General features: G+C 38.2%; 1 protein-coding gene across 1 annotated transcript in view; it reads right to left on the bottom strand.

The window, feature by feature from the left end:
- Positions 1-602: 602 nt before the first annotated feature.
- fubp3 (far upstream element (FUSE) binding protein 3) overlaps positions 603-20,997 on the bottom strand; it is a 21,058-nt gene continuing 663 nt past the window's right edge. Inside the window, exons 2-19 of the mRNA XM_023960696.2 lie at positions 13,564-13,672; positions 11,924-11,957; positions 11,770-11,819; positions 11,575-11,646; positions 10,226-10,283; positions 9,917-10,079; positions 9,211-9,309; positions 8,963-9,067; positions 8,772-8,874; positions 8,298-8,398; positions 7,906-8,032; positions 4,257-4,417; positions 3,919-3,992; positions 3,755-3,831; positions 3,384-3,440; positions 3,160-3,210; positions 2,924-3,051; positions 603-2,323 (exon numbers count right to left, since the gene is read on the bottom strand). Coding sequence (XP_023816464.1) covers positions 2,315-2,323; positions 2,924-3,051; positions 3,160-3,210; positions 3,384-3,440; positions 3,755-3,831; positions 3,919-3,992; positions 4,257-4,417; positions 7,906-8,032; positions 8,298-8,398; positions 8,772-8,874; positions 8,963-9,067; positions 9,211-9,309; positions 9,917-10,079; positions 10,226-10,283; positions 11,575-11,646; positions 11,770-11,819; positions 11,924-11,957; positions 13,564-13,672 — 1,578 coding nt within the window. The 3' untranslated portion in view covers positions 603-2,314. The remainder of the gene's footprint in view (positions 2,324-2,923; positions 3,052-3,159; positions 3,211-3,383; positions 3,441-3,754; positions 3,832-3,918; positions 3,993-4,256; positions 4,418-7,905; positions 8,033-8,297; positions 8,399-8,771; positions 8,875-8,962; positions 9,068-9,210; positions 9,310-9,916; positions 10,080-10,225; positions 10,284-11,574; positions 11,647-11,769; positions 11,820-11,923; positions 11,958-13,563; positions 13,673-20,997) is intronic.

The following is a 20,997-nucleotide window of genomic DNA, read 5'->3' on the forward strand; positions in this document are numbered from 1 at the left end:
CCAAATATGCATCAGTAGTTAAAGGAAAAGATTTAATTTTACTAAAAAAACAAAAAAAAAAGAACCATAAACCACTTTTAAGATTAAACCAAAAAACAAACAAAAATTCTTGCAAGCTGCTAAACTATGAAGACAGTTGCCAAAGAAGCAGCAGGTCTGACGCGTCCTCAGGGACGACACATTTAGGAGCGAAAGGATCAAAATCGAGGGTCGGATTTGGAAACAGCTGCACGGCATCAAAGCTGGGGCCCGTATGGGGCCAGGGAGGATCCAGAGTGGCAGGAGCCTCCCTGCTGAGTGCAAAGATGTGCAGTGACAAAGCTGGAGTGGCTCTGAAAGGGGGCGGAGGAGGAGAACATCTCCGTGGACCAGAGCCTTGGGGACGACACGTTTACATGTTTTACAAAAGAAAAGAAGCATTGAGGATACAATAATAAGCTCAGGTTTATAATTACCACACATTTAATTTGACAAAAATGTTAAAACTTCCCTAACTAATAGACTGTAATCAAACATTCAAGGATATTTTGTGCTTTAAAGAAGCAAAAATCAGTGACCAGAAAAGACGAACATATAAAAATACTAGAACTCAAACCACAAGGGAGGCTTGCGGAAGATTTATTTGAATTTGAGAACTGGCAGACTATAGAAAATATAGAATTTCTGCTTATAAAACATGAAAACATACATTTGGCCTATATATCCTCAGTTTCATCTGTTAGTACACACAGTAGAGCTCTCCGTTTGAACACTTAAGTAGCAGAATACAACATAAGACATCCATATGTATAGAATATTCATCCACTGAAAATCAGTTTAAACAGTACACATAAAGGTAGTCTGGATGTTTTTAATACATTGTTAACTGTACACACAAAAGGAGGAAAAAAAACACCATAATTAGACATTTTTTGAAATTATATCCCTTTTCATTAAGAAATGACAATATCAGAATCATTCTCCACAATAATGCATCATTTATATTAGATCACACAAAGAAATAAAAATTAATTAAAAAGTTATAAGCAATGGACTGAGTCAAACGCCCCACTGAGTCCAGAGAGGGGTTCAGTGGGGTGCTGGTGAACTGGGAGGTACCAAATAAGACTAATTTTCTTTCTCATATTTAAAACATAAAAATATTAAATTATTACACAGGTACGAATCGCAGAAGCTTAGCAGTCTTGAATAGTTTAGGTACAAAGTATGCACACGCACAGGAAAAAAAAAAAAAATCTATTTCTTGTTTTTGTCTTCATAACAAGATGCAACATCGAATTTCAAAAATCACACATTCACAATCTTTGACATTTTCAGTACGAAAACAGAAAAAGAGGGACTATTTCCTGCAACAGTGAACACAGGAAAACAAAAAGTGTTTCTGATATATTTATATATATATATTTATATATATGAAACATATATCTTAAATTAACAGTCAAATATATGAGCATATATACATAGTTTTACAAGGTAGTAAAGGCAAAAGCTATCTGCAACATCCCCCTAAATCCTATTACGGTAATAAATTATCATTTTTTAATTTCCATTTGAAAACAAAAATCTTAAAACTACAAGTTAAAAAGTTTGTCAAAATATCAGAAAACCCATCTTTGTTTCAAAAGTGAAATAAGATATTGCACCTTTTTTTTAAACCAGAGTACAATAAAATGACATTGAAAAACAGGATACAAACCACAACAGGAATTAAATTAGAACTACTGCCACTGGCTGACATTAATCCTTTTTTTCTTTCAACCTTGTAACAAGAAAAAAAAAGAAAAAAAAAAGACATTTCCTGTAACAAAACATCACAGTTTCATTTCACTGAATCATGTAAAACAAAAACACTTTACACATTTTTATGACAAAAAGAGTAAAGTATTCAAGACTGCTAAGCACAAATTGTTTCATTTAGACATAACTAGAAAACAAAAATAGATCATATTGCCTTTTGAAATGTTACAACTCTTGGGTTAATTTTGGCAGTTACAATCCGAGTCAAGACAGAAAAAAAATAGATATAGAAAAACAAAATAAAACAGCTCTCTCAAGTCCAAAAAGGGATCCCATATAACTGTCTATCCAAAATAACAGTGTGCATTAGCATTTAGTAACAAATAAATGTTCCTGATTTTAGAAATATTACTTTATCATACAAGTCATTCTACAGCTAGTGTTTCTCACTAAGAAAAAGAAAGTATTCAAGGCGTTGTAAATCTAGAACCCCTCAGCTAGAAAACAAAGAAAACCAAAAAAAAAAGGGTATTTTTCAGCCTCGCAGTGATTCAAGTCTTTCACCCGAGCGTCTTCTTTAGTGATCCTGCAGAACAAAAACAGACAACATGTTCTTCAATGCCAATTCCTGCACGTGCTCCACAAGACTAGATCAACACTTTTTCTCTTATATAGGTTTCATATTTTGAAGCAAAGATTGTAGCTATAAATGATGTTTTTGGTGATGGAAGCTCAAGAGTTGACTTGTGTCATCAAGCCATTAAACATGTGTGCTTAGTAAAAAGCCTGCGAGTGTATTTGTGAAGGTGCAAGTGCTTAAAAAAAAAAACAGTTCAAATTCACTTTATTGATCACTTAAGTTCCTGCAATTGTTTTAGGTAAAAATACATAGACCTTTCCAAAATCTGGTTGAATTATATCAAAAGTAAAAGATCAGAGTTGACTAATAGCCGTTTAAAAATAATTGTAAATTTCAAAGCTGAAAGAACTTTTTTTTTTTTTTTTTTTTAATTATCATGAGAGGATTGTGTGGATCTGAGCTGCACACTGAATGTTCAGTTAATTGTTTTGTGTCTCATTGTTCGGTTCTTTGCAGATGATATTGTTTAGGTTCTTTAGGTCAAATTAACCCCAGAGGTTTTGTTTCAAGCTGTTCCAACAGCAGAGCTGAGAAATCCCGTCTCACCTGGAGGCCAGGAGCTTGTGTCTGCTGAGAGCCCTGGTTGAAGAAGGCCATCGGCTGCCTGTAGAAGTCAACCCAGGCGTTGTAGTCGGGATTAGAAGTCTGCTGAGTGGCAGGACCAGCTGTCTGGCCTTTGACAATGACAAATATAAAGATGAGGGGATCAGAAATAAGAAAACCCTGATATATATATATATTTTAAAAGGTTTAATTAAGTCGATAAAAAAATTAGGACTTACCCCAGACTTTGTTGTATTCCGGAGCAGAGTTCTGGGGTTGGTTTTGCTGACCTGCAAGCAGACGTTCATTTAGATGTCTTTAAGACGTATATACCTATCTATATATTTAGATATATATAAACCTCTCAGTGAGCTCTAATCTAAGATCTAATCTTCATTAAAACAGAGGTAGAAAAAAAGCTGGAGGTGGTTCATAAACACTCCAGTTGCTTAGTGACATTCACCTAGCTTTTTATAATACTGCTCCCAGTCCATCTGGCCCGTCTGGGATCCATTGTGATCTGAAACCAGACACAGAAAAAGAGTTGCAGAAAGTGGGCTTTACTTTTCTGCTTACAGCCTTATGTTCTCATCTAAGACTCTGCTTTCCTATCAAGTTCCACTGACAGAACATTAAAAAAAAAAAAGTCTGTACAGGAAACATGTGGTTAGCCTAAGGGAGGTTGAGCATTGAAGGCAGAGCAGAAAAGTCTGAGCTGAAAATGAGTTTGTTCTCTGATTTAATTAAAAAAGAATCAAAAATTAAACAAATATTTGTCTTTTAAACAATGCAAATTTGGATTTTGTTCAAACTTGATCAATAGTTGTGACTTACTGTGGTCCTGTTGGCCTTGAGGTTGCCAGATCTGAAAAGTTGTCCCCCATCCTCCAGTCATGAACGGCTGAGGCCCACTTCAAGCAACATAAAGCATGTGAGAAGGTTTCCTCCAATTCAGCTCCTACCAACTCTATGATCTGAGGACAGGAATTGAACCTTACTGTTGGGGAGGGGTGGTTGGTCCTTGGTTGTAAAGATTCATACTGAAGTTGCTGTTACCCCCAATTCCTGGACCCTGAAGACAGAGAAGGAAGAGGTGAGTGAAAGACCACACTTGTGTTTAAAGGGAGCCAACAGGCAAGGTCAAAGGGCAGGGCCAAGCGCTGATGCACTCCATTAAGTCCATTTGATGGATTCTTCATGTTTAACCTCTGGTGACATCCTGCTGGCCACCAGGACCATAGCAGCTCCCCGCATTGACATGTGTGCTCATGAATATCAAGCCCAACAATAGCATTTTTGAAGGGCGTACCATGAGGCCTAAGGACAGACCACCTACCCCAATTCTCTCATCGATCAGTTGACGGGCTTTCTCCAACTGCTGCGGGGTGCCCCTGATGGAGAAGATGCGCACATTGGGGTCAGTGCTGGGCGGTGGGTTTCTCTGCAGCTCCACGTGAGCACGAGACTGCTCTTTGATGTTCTTTATGGTTTCTCCACCTGAGGACACAATGACAGATTTTCACCGTTTGGGTTGAGATAAAATGTAACAATGCAAAAGAGCTTTGATTGTACGTCTAGAAGAGGTTATAAAAACTCCTGAAAACTACCTTCCCTAGTTTAAACATTTTAGTCCCTAAAGTCTCACTCCGAACATCTTTTGTAGAAATTTTTCTAGTGTTTTTTTTTTAATTATGACTATGCAATTTGATTTGATTATGCCCATGGCGGTTCATTAGAAATTCACCTCTGACGGGACTGTTGGCGCTAGCAACACCGCCTCCTCTTCCTCTCCCCGTTGCTGAGAGCTCTCCGTTTACACTGCCTCCTGTTAGCTTACAGCCCCCAACACCACCAACCTAACATTACCAGTGCAACAAAAATTGTTTTTTTCTGTCTGATGCCAGCTCAGACAAAACAAAGACGTTTATGGATCTATTTGTCTGATAGTGGATGCATCAGAATGGAGCGGAGCAGGGAGCTTATAACCCGCCCAGTGTATTTTCTATGTAACAAATTCAATCTTTGTCCAACAGTGTTATTTCATCTGCTCTAGATTCACAACAAATGGTCAGAAATGGAATTTTACTTTTCTTTAAATACGTCTTCCCTTATCCGAAAAATGGGTTCCTCCAGCTCTGGCCTCGCATCCGCATGATACTGTTGACATGTTCGCTCACCGTCACCTAATAGCTGCACCTAATTGCTGTACCGAAACGGTTCGGTCCAACTACATGTACCGTTCCACCCCTACTAAACACCTTTCCCCCCATTCCCCCATAACATCCATGCAAAATCAGGAAACAGAAGAGAACACCTCTCGAACACCACCCCCTTCTCCGCATCAGACGTCAGCTTCCAGACGTGTGTTGGGAGCAATTACACCAGCAGGGAGAAGCGAAACATCGCTGGCAAGAGACAAGGGGACGAAATTCAAGCGTATCCTCCTTCCGGGACGTCGTTTGTCTCCTTTAGTCTTTTTCATTCTTGACTCTGTGTCGTAGCCTGTTATGAGAGGAAGGAGTGAGGGGGGAAGCTTCCCGGGGTGAGGACACTGGGGATGTCCCAACATCAATTACACATTTGTTCACTTGTGGCTGACACTCTGATGACCCTGCCTGACCCCCTCCCCTGAATAAAAACGCTCATCAGAAACCGCTCCACCTCCGGTGCCTCATTCCTTGCTGCCAACAGACTGCACATGGGCCATTAAGCCATTGTCAGGCAAATGAAACTTCTGCCTTAATAAAGCCATTATGATCTCTTCTGGTCAGACGGCAGAGAGCAATGAAGACCCAGCCATTCATTTCATGGACTGGCCTTTAGTAAGGGCAGATAATACAGGCCTTAATAATGAGACTGGTTTAGTGAGCTGGAGAAAAAAGGAGGGATACAAAAGTGCAACTGGTGACAGCATTCAAGGCAAAGATGGAGAGATGCTGGTCCATCACACAATAAGTACCAGGAAGAGAGACATTTTCCTTCTGATGCAATAAAAAGCTTCAACATTGCAACTTTTTCATAAAGCAAAAAATAAAAACTCACCAACACAAAAGGCAGAAATCTCACAAAATTGGGACACAAAATCCTCAACTTACTCAACATCATTGAGTTTTTATTTGGTTCACTAAAGCTAAAAATGAATAACCCCGTTTACACCATCAACAGGAATCAGGTGATTGTGACGCAGAGAAAAGCCGCTTTTAATTAAATTTGATGTCGCTTTGTACCGATATGCAACTCATTCCTAATAAAAGGGGTTTCTCTCCGCGACAGAATCAGCTGATTCACAACGATTACGTGCACTTTGCTGTTAAAGGGTTCATCAATAAGAAATTGAGAGGGCTTGAAAAATCATTTATTTTAAAGTAATGTCAGAGAGTTTTAATTAAATGAGGATAAAAAAATCTTTTTAAAAATGTAAAGTTAGTTTTGAAATTTTGAGATTTAGCAGCAAAAATATGAAAGCTCTTTAACACGTTGATCTATGAAGTGCAAAAGCACGTCTGTTGCAGCCACACAAGAAGGAAATTAAACTGTTTTTCCAACACAAAGTAAGTCTCCTCGAATCCAAGACACGAATACCCAATAGCCGGGGCTGAAATGCTTCAGGTCACACAGATGCCGTTTTGAGCCTTGCGTTGCTCATATTGGGTCTGGACAGGATGGTGGGTGGCTTGATTCATCCGGGCTGTGTGTGCGTTTGGGGGTCAAAACAGAGGGGCAACGGGCTGCATATGGCATCGTAAAGATATTAATCACCGCACTCTTTAAGGACTGGCTGACAGCACCCAGACCCACCGCCATCTCCACCATATTGGGCCACTTCATATGCTAATGCAGCGAGAGGGGGGAGCGCAACGCCCAGGTTTATTTGTTTCCCTCGCTCTGCTGTGTGCACAAAAGCCAGTTGACATTTCTATTGCCATGTTTTTATCTTAGGTAAAGAGGCCTCCTTCAATCCGCCTACTGCTGCACATACGCACTGAGGCAACATGCATACCACCATACTACACACACACTCATGGCCCCCCATCCGAAGCAGTGGTCAATGACTTTTAAATAGCTGCCAATAGAGTGGGCATGAATAGCCAATAAGCTAATTCCTCCTATTCATTCCCTTGCTGCACTCTATTGGACTGAAAGAGGCTCATTAGATGCCGGGCAGCCTTCCACATGATTGAGGGCTGTTATTATGCACCTTTAACAATTAATGTCACATTACACACATTATCCCCGTCATTAAGCCCTTAGTGAAGCCAATGAATGCCACTTGTGCTGTATACATGAGCCCTAGACAGAATAAGAGGGTGGTCACATGCCCCCCCCAACCTCTTCTCATCAGTTTCTCCTTGTGAAAAAAAGAGAATCTGCAATCTGTTCAGCTGGATTCACTTTTTTTGTTTTGAAAAACTGAACCCTATTTCCGGACATCGACTGGTGTCAGAATGTGGCGCAGGCTGGGGAAGGCCCTCTTGTAACAAACCATGTTAATCCAACAAACTAAAAGTTAATTGTATATTAGGCCTGCACAATATACCGCAAATTTATCGTTATCGCGACATTAAGCTGTGCAATATGCATACCGCAAAAGACGGCGAAAATCGCAATAAATGGTTACCTTAAATTTGCTAAAACAATCTCATGGCAGCTTGAAATATTGAACAAATGAAATAAATCCCTTTATGCATTTAACCAATCGGAAGGACCCATTTACGTTGTTGATCAATCAGATGAGCCCTTTTATGTTTGATGTTTGCCTCCTACGTCGACGTGGGTCATTTGGAGTCTAATTTTTAAACTGTTGCAGTGAACACGGAAATTATGTTTTTGGTTGTTTTGCTATTTGTTTATATACCGCGAATTATATCGTTATCGCAATATTAATCACCAATATCGCATTTCGCGAGTTTTCCTCATATCGTGCAGCCCTATTGTATATACTAATTAGCAAAAACACAGCAACTGTTTTATTTTTTTTTTTTTACCTTTTCCAATAACAAGGCCACACTTATCAGCAGGAACTGCATAAGTAACTTCTTGAAGTCCTCCAGCCCCTCCAGTGTTACAGTCGACCCGTCCTCTGCGGCCCATCACGCCATAGCCGTCTCGCTCCTATCAGAAGATAAATATTGAGAATTATTGTCACAAATACTTCCCCCGTAAATCCATCATTTAAGCATTTGAAATTCAGTTAATTTTTTTAAGCTGCATACATAGCGGACAATTGAGGATTCTTCCATTTTTACTAGCACATTTGGAAAAACGTAGTGCAAAATGTCGCACTTTCAATTCCTGAACACGCGCTGCAGAGCGGTGTGTATGTAGCTTTACAGTGACTGCAGTGTTAATTTCTGGATGGGTCGCCAGATCCACATACTTGAGCTGTCTGAACCAGTTCGTTGATGAGGTGAACAGCATGGTGGCAGTGCTCAGGCTGGCCCATCACCTGAGCAACACGGTCAGGGCTGATTCCATCATCTGCAAAACCACATGAAGACATTTACCCAACATGCCCCTTTGTACAGCATCCCAGAGAACACATAAAAAACATAAAAAGGCAAAAAAAGGTTTAATTTTTTTTGGGGGGAAAAACGAGTTAACCAAGAAGGTCTACTGTTTCTTCGAACTGAGAAGATTTAAACGCACCGATTATTGTAATCTCGTTTACAGGCTATGACCTTTGTCACCTACTACGATGACGGACGGAGACGCCATGTCTCTAGATAACAGCGTACAGAGACGTATCTCTTCATGATTGATGTGAAAAGATTTACACATTTCTGTCTGAAAATGTTCCCAAAAATAATTAGAGACAGTGTAAAAGATCAAACTTGAACATGCTTTCCCTTACCTTGTTTGAACTGGATCCTGACGCCAGCATCATTTTGAATTTTTTTGATCATCTCTCCGTTCCTGCCAATGATTATGCCAACTGCAAATCTTGGTACTACAACCTTGATAACAAGGACAAACGGGACAGTTAAATATTTTACATTTAAGAGGTTTGCACATCAATAGGAAACAAGCAGATAAGTGTCTTACATCCAGACTAGTTCCACCCATTTTGGATCCAAATTCTGCCCTTCCAGTCCGGAAGTCTCCTTGGTCTTTGTCCCTGATGAGTTTCACCACAAGTTCACGGGCTTGCTGCAAAGAAAATGGATGGAAATGTCAGGAAAACCAGTGAAAACCAACCATCCTGTATAAATACTTACAAAAACAAGAGCTGTAAAAAGTTTTAAAATCTAGAAATAATTCCAATGGTGCAGGACAGAGTGGAATATTCAGACCTGCACTTTGAGAGGATCCCCGGTGATTCTCAGGGGTTTGTCGGCTCCGGTGGGCATGGGGTCGTCCTGAATCATCATCATCTGCACACCTGTCCTCTCCTGCAGAGTTACGATTGAACGGGAGCAGAAACCAGCACAGAGTTAGCAGGAGTCCAAAGTGCTGTTTACTCTGAGGGGGGGATATTCAGCCATGTTCCAAACAAAAGATCCAGCCATAAAACACCAGAGAAAATGACAGTTTTATTGTTAACTCATAAAATAAAATAAAAACACGGCGTCTCTAATTGATGAGCCTTTTTTTTTTTAAACCATTTTCTCTGTCCTCTTAATGTTTTGATGTTTAAGTTTATATTATATTTGAATTTGAAATACAAAGTGTAAATAAATGCAGTTTCAATACTAAACTCACAGTTAAAACAATAAAATACAGGTTAAATTACACATATTAATTAAACATATATATATGCTGGTAAAGTAAAATTGGAAATAATTGCAGAATGCTTAGCATCTTAAACCTTTTAGTGGTTTTATTTAAAATATAGCTGGTTCTTTTTCTAAAAGCCAGAGCCACCTCTAAAGTCACTACAGTCTGAACATTAAACACTAATATCCCTTTCTCTTTATAGTCATTTAAAGTCAATTATGTTACAAAGAGAACTTCATTGTGCCTCATGTGTTGCCGTTTGAGTGTAGCCTTCAAGCAGACCTGCAGTTGTTTGATGGTCTCTCCGCCTTTGCCGATGACCAGGCCAACTTTATTGGCAGGGATGAGCATCTGTTGGATGGAACCGTTTCCGTCCATGTCGTTGTGGAAGCCGGGACCGTAGCGGCACTGTTCGATGATCTCGCTCAGCAGTCTCTTGGCCTGCCTGTGAGGCGCAGCAGAAAGTAGCACATTTAGGAAATAAAATTCAGCAGGGTCACATGTTTCTGTGATGGGACAGGTGTGAGTGTGTGGTCCCAGTAACAGCAAAGGTCTCTTTTCACTGAGGTTTTATGTTGTGATGAGACTTACTCGATGTTTTCTGGGCTTCCAGTCAGAGTGCAGGGTCTGTCCAGCATGCCTCCACTGTCTATGACAGTAGGAAGAAAAACACATGACAAATCATTCTTGTTAATTTTAAACAAGGTCATTTACTATAATATTTATAAACATTCAAATTTCTAATGACATTAATTTCGGGTGATAAATAAAAGGGAAGCAGCAGGAAAAAGAAAAAATGAAAAAATGTAAACAATTCAATAGAGAAAAACAAATCATTGGTTGACAGTTACAAATATGTACAAATACTACAGATAAGAAGCAGAGAAATGATAAACCAAAGCCCCCTATTCACATTTAAGCAACAAACTGAAAGGAGGTGGAGTTACATTAATAAATGTTGGTTTAACAGTTGAAGAGTCGTGGTAGTCAAAAGAACATACCGGAGCATAAGTCGTTTTTTTTTTTATAGATTGGCCAGGGGTGTGACTTACTTAAATGTGATTTTAAAAATATATAGATAGGCTCATATATTTAGTTATTTTCCCACTAACAACTGGTTGCCCATCAGCGGTTGTTTCCCACTAACAGCCACTGAAGGTGCACATATCAGTATTTACTGCTGACAGCAACACCGAAGAAGAAGCACAGTCCAAAAGAAACATGGAGGAGAATCTGATCGTTCTTATGATGTTTATTATTATTTTTATTGTTTCTCTCCTTGGACTACTGCTGGACAGCAAGTCATCAAACTGGGTGACAGATTGAACAACAACTTAATACAGTCATTCAGTTGCAGCTCCTGCAACACAAAAGGTAACGAACACCACAAAAATAAAAAATAAAAAGAGTGAATGATCTCATGAGGCCAGACGTGGAGACGTGACTATCAAGGCTTTTGTAGAGCCTTTCAAAATAAATAAACTAAATCTATCAACATCATCCGTATACTACATGCATTATAAACTACGTTTAGGGTCACAAGTAGCTTCTCCACATGCAATAGGAGCGTCTAGCATATGAACACATTTTTCGACAAGCATTGAGCATGAAATTTGACATGAAAAGAAGCAACAGACGCGAATTTGACACATGAATCACGTCTGGTGTGAACACAGCATTACAACGGGCATAGCAAATTATTTCATAAATGTTGGACTTTTCTCTTAAAAGTGCAACTTATACTCCGGAGCAACTCTTGTGGTTTTTTTCATCTTTATTATGCATTTTTTGGCTCCAGCTACTTATACTCTAGAGCGACTTATACTCTAGAAAATACGGTAAACAATGGAAACAAAATTAACAGGTTAATGGCAAAAAAGAACTAAAAAAAGAGAGGTTTTGCTTTATTAGAATTTGTCATTTGATGTGAATGAATTTACCTGAAGCGATCTGGATCTTACAACCGGATTCCTGCTGAATTCTAGAGATCTGCTCTCCTCCTTTTCCAATAACTGAACAAGGGAAAAATACATTTTTAAACTAAACTTGATTTTAATTTTTTATTAACTAGAAGGTTTGATCTCAAAACAATAAGTAAATATTGACATTCATAAATGTTAAATACAAATACTTACTAAATCCCACCATCTTATCAGGCACTTTGAAGTCTTCTGTAGTAAGAGCCCTGTGAGACACAAAGTTCACCGATGCTCTGAATAATTTCTAAAACAATGATCAGTGCCATGTTTTAAAAAAATGTTACAGTATTTTAACATTAATTTTGCTCACCTTTGATGTACCATTGCACCAAGATGGTTCCCAACTAAAGAGAAAAGGCAAAAGCGAATGTGATCAGAAATCTTGTTACAAGTACAGGTAAAAAAAAAAAAGAGGGATGTTTCATGTTGTTGTCAAGTGAAGCAGCAAAACAAACAGAAGTGAGTCGCAGTGCTGGAGGAGATGGGAGCAGATGGACATGAAGCAGCCAATTCTTTATGTCAATGTCTGACCCACAGTGGGGAGCTGTGACCCTCATGGAAAGCCGGCCCACGACTGAATGATTGAGCTTTTCAATCTGAGCTACCACAAAAAGAAAAAAGAAAAAAAAAAAGAGGCAGCCGGGTCAGTGACTGCTGGTCCTGAATTGAATTTTGACAGGTAGCAACAGGCAAGGGTCCTGCAAGGTCACCAGAGGGTGTGATGTGAGTGTGTGCTCATTGAGTTCTTATCTCACAGGTTCAATCCATTTTTATGCTTCTGTGCACTGATGTTACTTATGGCAAACCCAAACAAGGGTCCAGGGCAACATTTGAAGGAAAAACTTTTTTTTTAAAAGAAGTGAACCAACTACAATGTAGGTTGTGCAACAAAAGTTCATCCACCAATAAATATTTCCTGCAGCCAACTTCTACATTTAGAGATGAAATGAATCTTTTCTACTGAAGTGAGCCATCTCTGACTCAAGAAAAACTGAGGACAAACTGAAAACAACATGAGGTTATCAAACCAACCTAAACTCTTACAATTTTGTCATTCATTCATTCATTCCAGGCTAACACAAACCACTGTGACAAGATAAGAGGAGGATTGGATAAATGACTCAGGTTTCCACTTTGTGGATATGAAAGGGATCAAATCTTTGTTGTGAGAAAGGAGCAGGAGATTTCTTCCACTAGACTGCAGTTAATACTCCACACCAACAACACATCTGTCACTCGGATGAAAGCTCAAACATGTGCTGCGAGTTTTAAAGCAAATATTTAAACTAAGAAAATAGATAAGGGCCACGTTAGAAAACATCAGGAATCCAACCGGTTTTAAAACCAAACTAAGAATGGAAATAATGGGGAAACCTCAGAAAACAACATTTGTTTTAATTATATTGTATACAGTTTAAATATTCTTAAATATATTTACAAATTTAAAGAAATTAAGTAAATCAAAAACACATTAAGCTTTGGAAGCATTAGGTCTGTGGGAAAAACGTTGAATCAATCATTATATTCTTAAGTTTGCAACACTTATATTCTTTTGGCTGTTCCAAATGTTTTGATGTCAAACTAAAAAGCACAGAAGATTAATAAGTCAGGCAGAAACATTTTGCAAAAAAGGAGATTTCTCAGAATTAACTTATGGACATGACAAAAAAAATAAAAAATAAAAAACAACAACAAGCCCACAGAACACCCAACATCTCAAGAATTCCGCGTACAAAGAGAGAAGAATGATTTTAAAGCTGTTCAAAAGTGGTTGAAAGCCTCAATTGCAAACTAACGCACACTCACTTATTTTGACAACTAAATCGACTTTTTGAAAGAATATTTTGAATAGTATAAATCTGTTTATGAAACATCTACTGTGCTTCTGTAAAGAATAAGAAATGGAGTAAAAACTAGAGGAAATGTTTTGATTTCAGAGTGAGGACTTACCTCCATTGTCAAGAGAACGGTTTTGGCTAACAAAGCCATAGAGGGAGGGGTCTATGACTGCAGACGAATTCATGTTGGGCATCTGGTCTCCTCCCATTTTGGCGGCCACCTGGAGATACAACACACAAAGACAGATGGAGAGAAGGTTTAAAGTATTCACAGGTATCTTAATTTTGTTTTTAGCTTTTACAAACAGTGAAATAGAAAACAAAACTAGTTACAGAACTTGGTTGGGACTGTGCTGTTCTAAAGGGGCAACATCCTGCTTGTATTATAGCTATCCCTGCTCTGCTTCATGCAGATTACTTAGATCAAGTGTGTTCAGCCAATCACATCCTGCAATCACCTGCTCCAGCTAATCAGCGGTGAGCAGGACAGGGAGCTGGATAACAACCAGGGTGGTAAATCTCAAGAACCAAGGGCAGCATAATGCCTTAGATAGCCTTATGGCTTGGATATGGAGTAATGACTGTTCTTCTAGTTACTAGTGTTTCAACTTAACCCTCTACTCAACCCCATAGGGCTCCACTTAACATGCTTGAAAAGAGAGTTAGGAAGCAAAAACAATTTATGGAAGAATCAGGACAGTTTAGCTTCAGATTTTCAGGCCCTAAAGCAAATAGACATAGCATCCCTAGTTGATAAATAAAGCAAATATTTAGTTAGTAAAAGTTAAGTACAATTCATTCACTTCTGGAAAAAAAGGCTTAAAATCGCATTTCTGAGTATTTCTTTATTCAAGAACAGGCAAAAAAAAAAAAAATAGCTTAAAAAAATTTGTATTGGGCCACAAGCTCCCTGCCCCGCTCCATTCTGATGCATCCACTATTTCTAACCTGTTGCCCCAGTCTAGCATTAAAGCTTTCATAAGTAAATCCCTACTGTGGTTATAAAATTTGGGGGCTTGGGGCTCTGGGGCCGTCTGCCCATGGCCGGTGTTTCGCCCGTGGCCGGTAGTTGGCGCGTGGCCTGGCCCCCCAGGGGTCGACGCCGCAGTCACAGCAGGGGTTAATCGGTTCACTTGGGTGGGTTTATTTCATTATTATTATTATTATTAAAAAAATAATAATTAAAAAAAAATACAAAGACTATTTTACATATGCTTTCCTTACACTGTTGATAAAATATTCAACCTGTACAAAACTACAAGATGTATATGTATTTGTATTGTAGTTAAAAAGAAAATACATGCACTTTCAAACCATGATTCTGTCGTAACTAACATTTAAATGTTCTATTTGAGGATTGCAGCAGCGTTTGCTATTCAGCCTCAAGACTGCCACTTCCATACAAAAGTATAGCGTTTCAGAAAATTACACTAAATTGATGTGTGCCTGACGGATTTTGTTCACAATATATATGAAAATATGCTCATGGAAATTAGTTTCCCATCACCTTCAGGGATGATTATCTACTTCAGAATCCACTGGTGGAAGTAAGAGGGGGCAATGGAAATAAGGGACATAAAAGGAAGCAGGTGTGGGGAAACTGTTACCAGGCCATTACTGAAACTATGTAAATGGCCATCCTTTAGACGGTGCTTTTTTTTTTTTCCTGGTGGACTATTCAAAACATTTTTCAAACACGAGCGATAGTCACACATTCAGATAGAAAGTCTTAGTTAATATAATTTCCCTTTAAATTATACAAAGTGGTTTTCTACACCAGCAGCAGCATAAGAATCAGGGCAACAACACTTCCAACTGGCAAGTCAGTGGACTTGCTGTGCGACGTTTACAAATACTGTAGCAAGTGCTCATTATGTCAATGTTCAGAATTGATCAGAATCTACACAAAATGCACTAAAACAATAATGTATACAGCTGTTTTTCTTTGGTTTAAAGCATTAAAACTGATTCACATAAGGAATAAAGGAAAGAAGAAAGGGGAAGAAAACCAACATTCTTTTTGTCTAAAAGATTTCAACATGTTTAGCAAGTTCAACTGCAGACTTCAGAGCCTTCCACTGCTTATGCAACAAGGCAAACAAGTACTTGGGAGTTACCAATTCTGCAAGTTGTCCCTCTTCTAAAAGATGACAGAGGTCTAATCTTCGTCATAGATACACTTCAACTGCACAGGATATTAAAAAAAAGAAACCAGGAAATCACATTGTATGATTTTAAAGGTTTAGATGTTAAATGGTGCAGAAAATACATATTTAGCTCCTACAAACAAGCAAGAATTCTTTGAGAAGCTCTTCAATCCTGTATTAACAGCACCTGTTTGAACTGGTTATTAAGACACCCATCCAGTGTCCACACCCTTAAACAGTCAGACTGCAACCTCTCCACCAAAGTAAAACTTATTTATTGGAAAGTAAAACTTATTTATCTAAATTTTTTACTGTACATTTTTGAATTGTACATTTTTTGGAAATTCCTTTTCTCATGCATGTCTGCACTGAACAGTGATCGGCTCTCATTTCACTGTATGCGTGTGTGATGCAGATTGTACATACATGTGTATAGTGACAATAAAGGCATTCTATTCTATGACCATAGAAGTGTCTAAGGACACCAGGGAAAATATTGTTTACCTGAAAAAGTCAGGGATAAACCAATCTACAATAAGCACACATTTTTGTGAGACGAGATCAACTGTCGGGTCAATTTTTAGAAAATGACAGATATTCAAAATCAAAGACCATCTTTCTCCACCTGGAGCTCCATAAAAGATCTCACCTTGTTGGGTACAAATGATCTTATGAAGTCAATGACCTGGAGAGATCTGGGACCACAGTAATAGAAGTTACTATGGTAATACACAACAAAGTCATGGGTTTTAAATCCTGCAGCGCTCCAGCAGTTCTCCAGCTTAAACCAGCACATGTCCAGACCAGTCTAACGTTTACCAAAGACCATCTGAATGATCCAGAGGAGGATTGGGAGAATGTCATGTGATCATGAGACCAAAATGGAACTTTTTCACATAAACACCAGTTTTTGTGTTTGAAGGAAAAAGAATGCCATGTTCCATCCCAAGAACACCATGCCCTCTATGAAGGGCCCGCTTTTCTGCAAAGGGAAGAGGATGACTCATCCGTATTAAGAGAGCATAAATGGAGCCATATATGATGAGATTTTGGGCAAAATCCTCCACCCATCAGCGAACGCATTAAAGATGAAACATGGCTGAATCACTATGATCACAAACAAAACAAAGGAGTGGCTACGAAAAACAAAATTCAAGATTCCAAACTGCCAAAACTTCACATTCAGAGCCAAAAAACAACAAAAGCATTCAATTTGTCTTCCATCTCTCCATGCAAGTGCAAATGTCTCACTAGGAAGGGTATGACCAAACCATTGGTTGTCATGAAAGTTGAACATAAACCACTTCCTATTTTCAGTCATAACAAAAAGGTGAAGACATCATGAAATAACTAGCTAACATCTCCACCCAACAACAAGCTGAGGCACATCTGTATGCATCCATTAGTTTGCTCCTTTGATGTGTGTACTCTGAGCTTTTAATCATTGTCAATTTATAGCATTAAAGTCAAAGCACAAGTGAAACCAGCAGAAAGCAATTCTAAAGTCAAGAAGTAGCCTAAAGATCTGAAAGTCAGTTGCTGTCTGCAGCTGCTCCTGAAGCAACGTGAAACCTAAAAGGCATCAGTGGTCATAAACACACACGGGTAAAGAAACAGGTTCAACACAGCCTCAAGGTCTCCAGTTCCCAAAATCTCAGGTGGCTTTTTCCACACCTTATATCATATAATGAAAAAAAACAAGGTCATTCTTTTAAGTTTATTTTTAGGGCATATTTTGTTAATTCATTATACTCACCCGCAACTAAAAAGTGTAATATTTCTATACTACATTTAAACAAACACATTTGAATAATCTCAGCTGTGTCTTTATTTCATCATTAAAGAAAACAAGGCATTGTGGTTTGTTTTTGCAAAGCGTTTTTGTACAGTTTATTTACTCGTCTTTAGGAAATGGAGAGTAACTATCATTTGAGCCTCAAATGAAGTCTGCATGCATGACACAGATGGCATTTAACTCCGTACCATCCAAGTCACTGTTTGTGTATCAGCAATTTTTAAAGAAGTTCATGTATGAGTGAGGAAAGAAGAGCTTAAATATTAGAGCAAAAGGGTTAGCTGTTATACTCCAAAGGTTTATTTTATTGTATAAATGTAAAAAAAAAGTGGATTTTGAGGCTTTTTATTTTCATACACCTGTATGCCAATATATTGCAGTAAAATATGTGTATAGATTAGGGTTGGGTAAAATGGCCGATACAAAATTATTTAGCATTTCTGACAAACTCGTTTAGGTGGTGCAACTAGTTTAAAGAGCAGGGTGACCAAAGCCTCTAAAAGTTCAATGCATCTAAACAAGTTTTTAATACAGTCTTATGTAATGCTTTGATTTTAAACCAGCATCCAAATTTACACATTATAAACTATATCACGGGGTAAGGTGATATGTAGTCACAGCAGTATACGCAATGAAGAAATGCAGATGAATCAGTCATACTTAAAGAGCTGCATTACTAATGCAAATAAATTTTAACAAACCAAGCTAATCCATGTTAACTTGAATAGAAAAAAAAAAGCTCACCTACATAATTCCAGCTCTTTTTTTTAAAACATAGATTTATATATTTATTACCCAAGAGGGTATTTTTCTCTTTTTTTGAGTGTGGGGAAACAGGGGCAGTTTATGTTTTTGTTGGATGTTGGTTGACCATCCGGCCAAAAGCTCTAAAACTGCCTCAGTGGGGATCTTACAACTGATCGTCCTGCAAGTTTGCCAATATTGGTATGTATGCAACTCTGTGGAATATCAGGTCAAACTGGCAACGGTCATGAAGTTGATAATATGCTTTTGATAAATCCTTCACGCTGAATGTAATTCCCACGCCAAATTTGCATCTTCTGCCTTAGTTTCGATGCACGTCAAAAGAACTCATCAACCTGACATTCCTTCCACATGTGGGAGGAGCTACTGCTAACCTTTATTTTACAGGCTGATCGCTGCGTGAAAAAAGTCATGCATGATGTTGAGAGCTTAGGTTTATTTATTTTTACGAATTATACAAAGGTGTCGGCAAGCACCTCATCATGTCTGGGTTTGCGTGACCATTTAGACAGTCTCCCAGTATGGTGAGTTCTCCATCTATCGCAGAAGCTGCGTCAGAATGTCACAGCTAAAAAGAAAACTAAAAGTTATCTCGTAGATTGACTGCTGTTGTATCTCTTAAGATAAAGAAAATGAACTGCAGGTTAAATGCTGCTATTTAACAAACTTTTAGATGCAATAGTGGTATCCACACAGTTGACCTAAAAATCCTTTGTTGACTAAAGTTGTTCATGTTAGAAGTTCTATTTCCTTATCTGCTCGACCCCCCCTCCAAAAGATCCTTTACACTTTCACAACTTTAGAGCATCCTATACAACTGAAAATGACATCTGTGCAACCCAGATACAAATAAGAAGCAGCACTGTGACTGAATATTATCAAGAAGATTTTTAAGCATTTTTCTGTTTAAAGATTATTTTATCGCCGAGCCTTGGTACATACTTGACTCTCTTGTGTCCTCTTGGATAGTACCTATCTTAGTGTTTCTGTGTGTTAAGACATATCCTATCCTATCCATTCCTGCACTCTCATTGCTTTCAACCTTTTGATGAAGTCAGTTGTCCCTAAATGTGCAAGGTTTATTACAGTTAAATTAGACGCCAATACATAACCGGAAGTCCTCAAGAAATCTGATGGTTTATTTTATTCATGGGTTACAAATGGCCCATAATCAAAGAAATTTAATTTAAAAAAAAAAGATCTAAAAAAAAAATTCAAACTTGCTTTTCTCCTTTATTTCTTCTACAAAAAAAAAAAATGAATTAATTCATAACTAGCATACTTAGAAAACTACATTTAGTAAACAATGATCCTTCCAAGTCTGTCGTAAAGTGGATTGCTGACAAATTATAAAAAGGAAAGAATTAATCTCTGCATCTAAAACACAAATAGGGTTGTAGCTGCATTAACGTGTAACTTCGGACTTTAAAGGATTGCAGGAAGCCAGAAGTGAGGCGAGTTGGTGTCTTCCACATCACAGCTTTCCAACATCAATCAAAGGAGTCATTATCAAAAGCATGAAAGACATACAAATTATATGATCAGTAAATTAAAATGAATGCAAACTAAATGAATCAAAGGTCAACATCCAGCATCTGGAGTGAATATTACATATCTATATCTCTATATAATTTTAAAGGTGGCAATACTTTTTGGAATGATTTTATCATATCAGATTATAAGTAAAAAAAAAATACAAACATTTAAAAAAAGACTGTGGGAGGAAAAGGGTATAATAATGGGTGATATGTAAAGGTTAGCATGTGGAACAGGAAAACATGTTTAACTACAACTTTGAAATGTGTTTGTACTCTTAAGCCATTTCTAGAGGACATATGTTCAATGCCTCAAAACACTGTTTTAATGTTCTGCATGATATTTTAGAATAAAATAGATTAACTACATAACTAATTGGGTTTCTATTTCTAAAACACTAAAGTACAGAGACTACAGTAATCTACACATTGGAAGGCTGGAGTAATACAAGACCAAAGTCCAGTTTACATGCTATTAACTATTTTGAGTGATAGTAGTTCACCCCATACAAAATACACTGGACCATTTCCTTATTTTAAACCTATTTTTAGAGCTTATTTTGACCAAAACTGACTTATATTTAAGTAGTGCTGCTAAAAAAACAATAGTATGTTATAGTAAATGCCATTCCACGCAGCTTTTTCTAGGTAGTAATGGAAAAATCCAAGTGTGGTAAACAAGAGGGGGCTTATTTCAACAGATGACGTTACGTTGTGTGGCCTAAATCCAAGGCTGCAACGAGGACACACGCGCTAGCTAACTAAAACCCCCCCTGGAAAAAAACAACATGTATTTTAGTAATAGTCAACACGCGCCATCGGGGTATTGGTAGATGATTAAGGAGTTCAAACGAATTGAAGTCGTTTCGAAATTGTACTGTAGGTTAGTTCATGGGAAGCAGCTCTAACTACGGCAACAAGTTCTGAAGAGGCTAGCGTGGAATTTGAAACTACCAGCTGTTCAACTGTCGTGTCGAAACCAAACGTTGTTGAACTAAGATTAAACTATAGGGCATCTGACCTTTATTACTAACTCGACACACGATGCTAGCTACAACTTCTGTGAGTTGACAACAGGTTGCAGCGGAAAGACTTGTTTTACTTTAGCAAAGTAGTCCAAACTTTGTCTCCGCAGGAGGCCTCCGTGCTATTCGCCTGACACGACTCGTGCGGTCACTATAAGAGCTCTTACATCGAGTTAATGCGTCCCTCGCTGAATGTAAACTCTAATCTGTCCGCTCAGCTAGGCTGCTCTGTGTTAGCCTGTGTTAGCTCGCTACTGCATGAGGAATGTTTATGGGAGT

This window comes from Oryzias latipes, chromosome 12 (genome assembly GCF_053564925.1).
Source record: "Oryzias latipes strain Hd-rR chromosome 12, Olatipes_Hd-rR_3.1".
NCBI lineage: Eukaryota > Metazoa > Chordata > Actinopteri > Beloniformes > Adrianichthyidae > Oryzias > Oryzias latipes.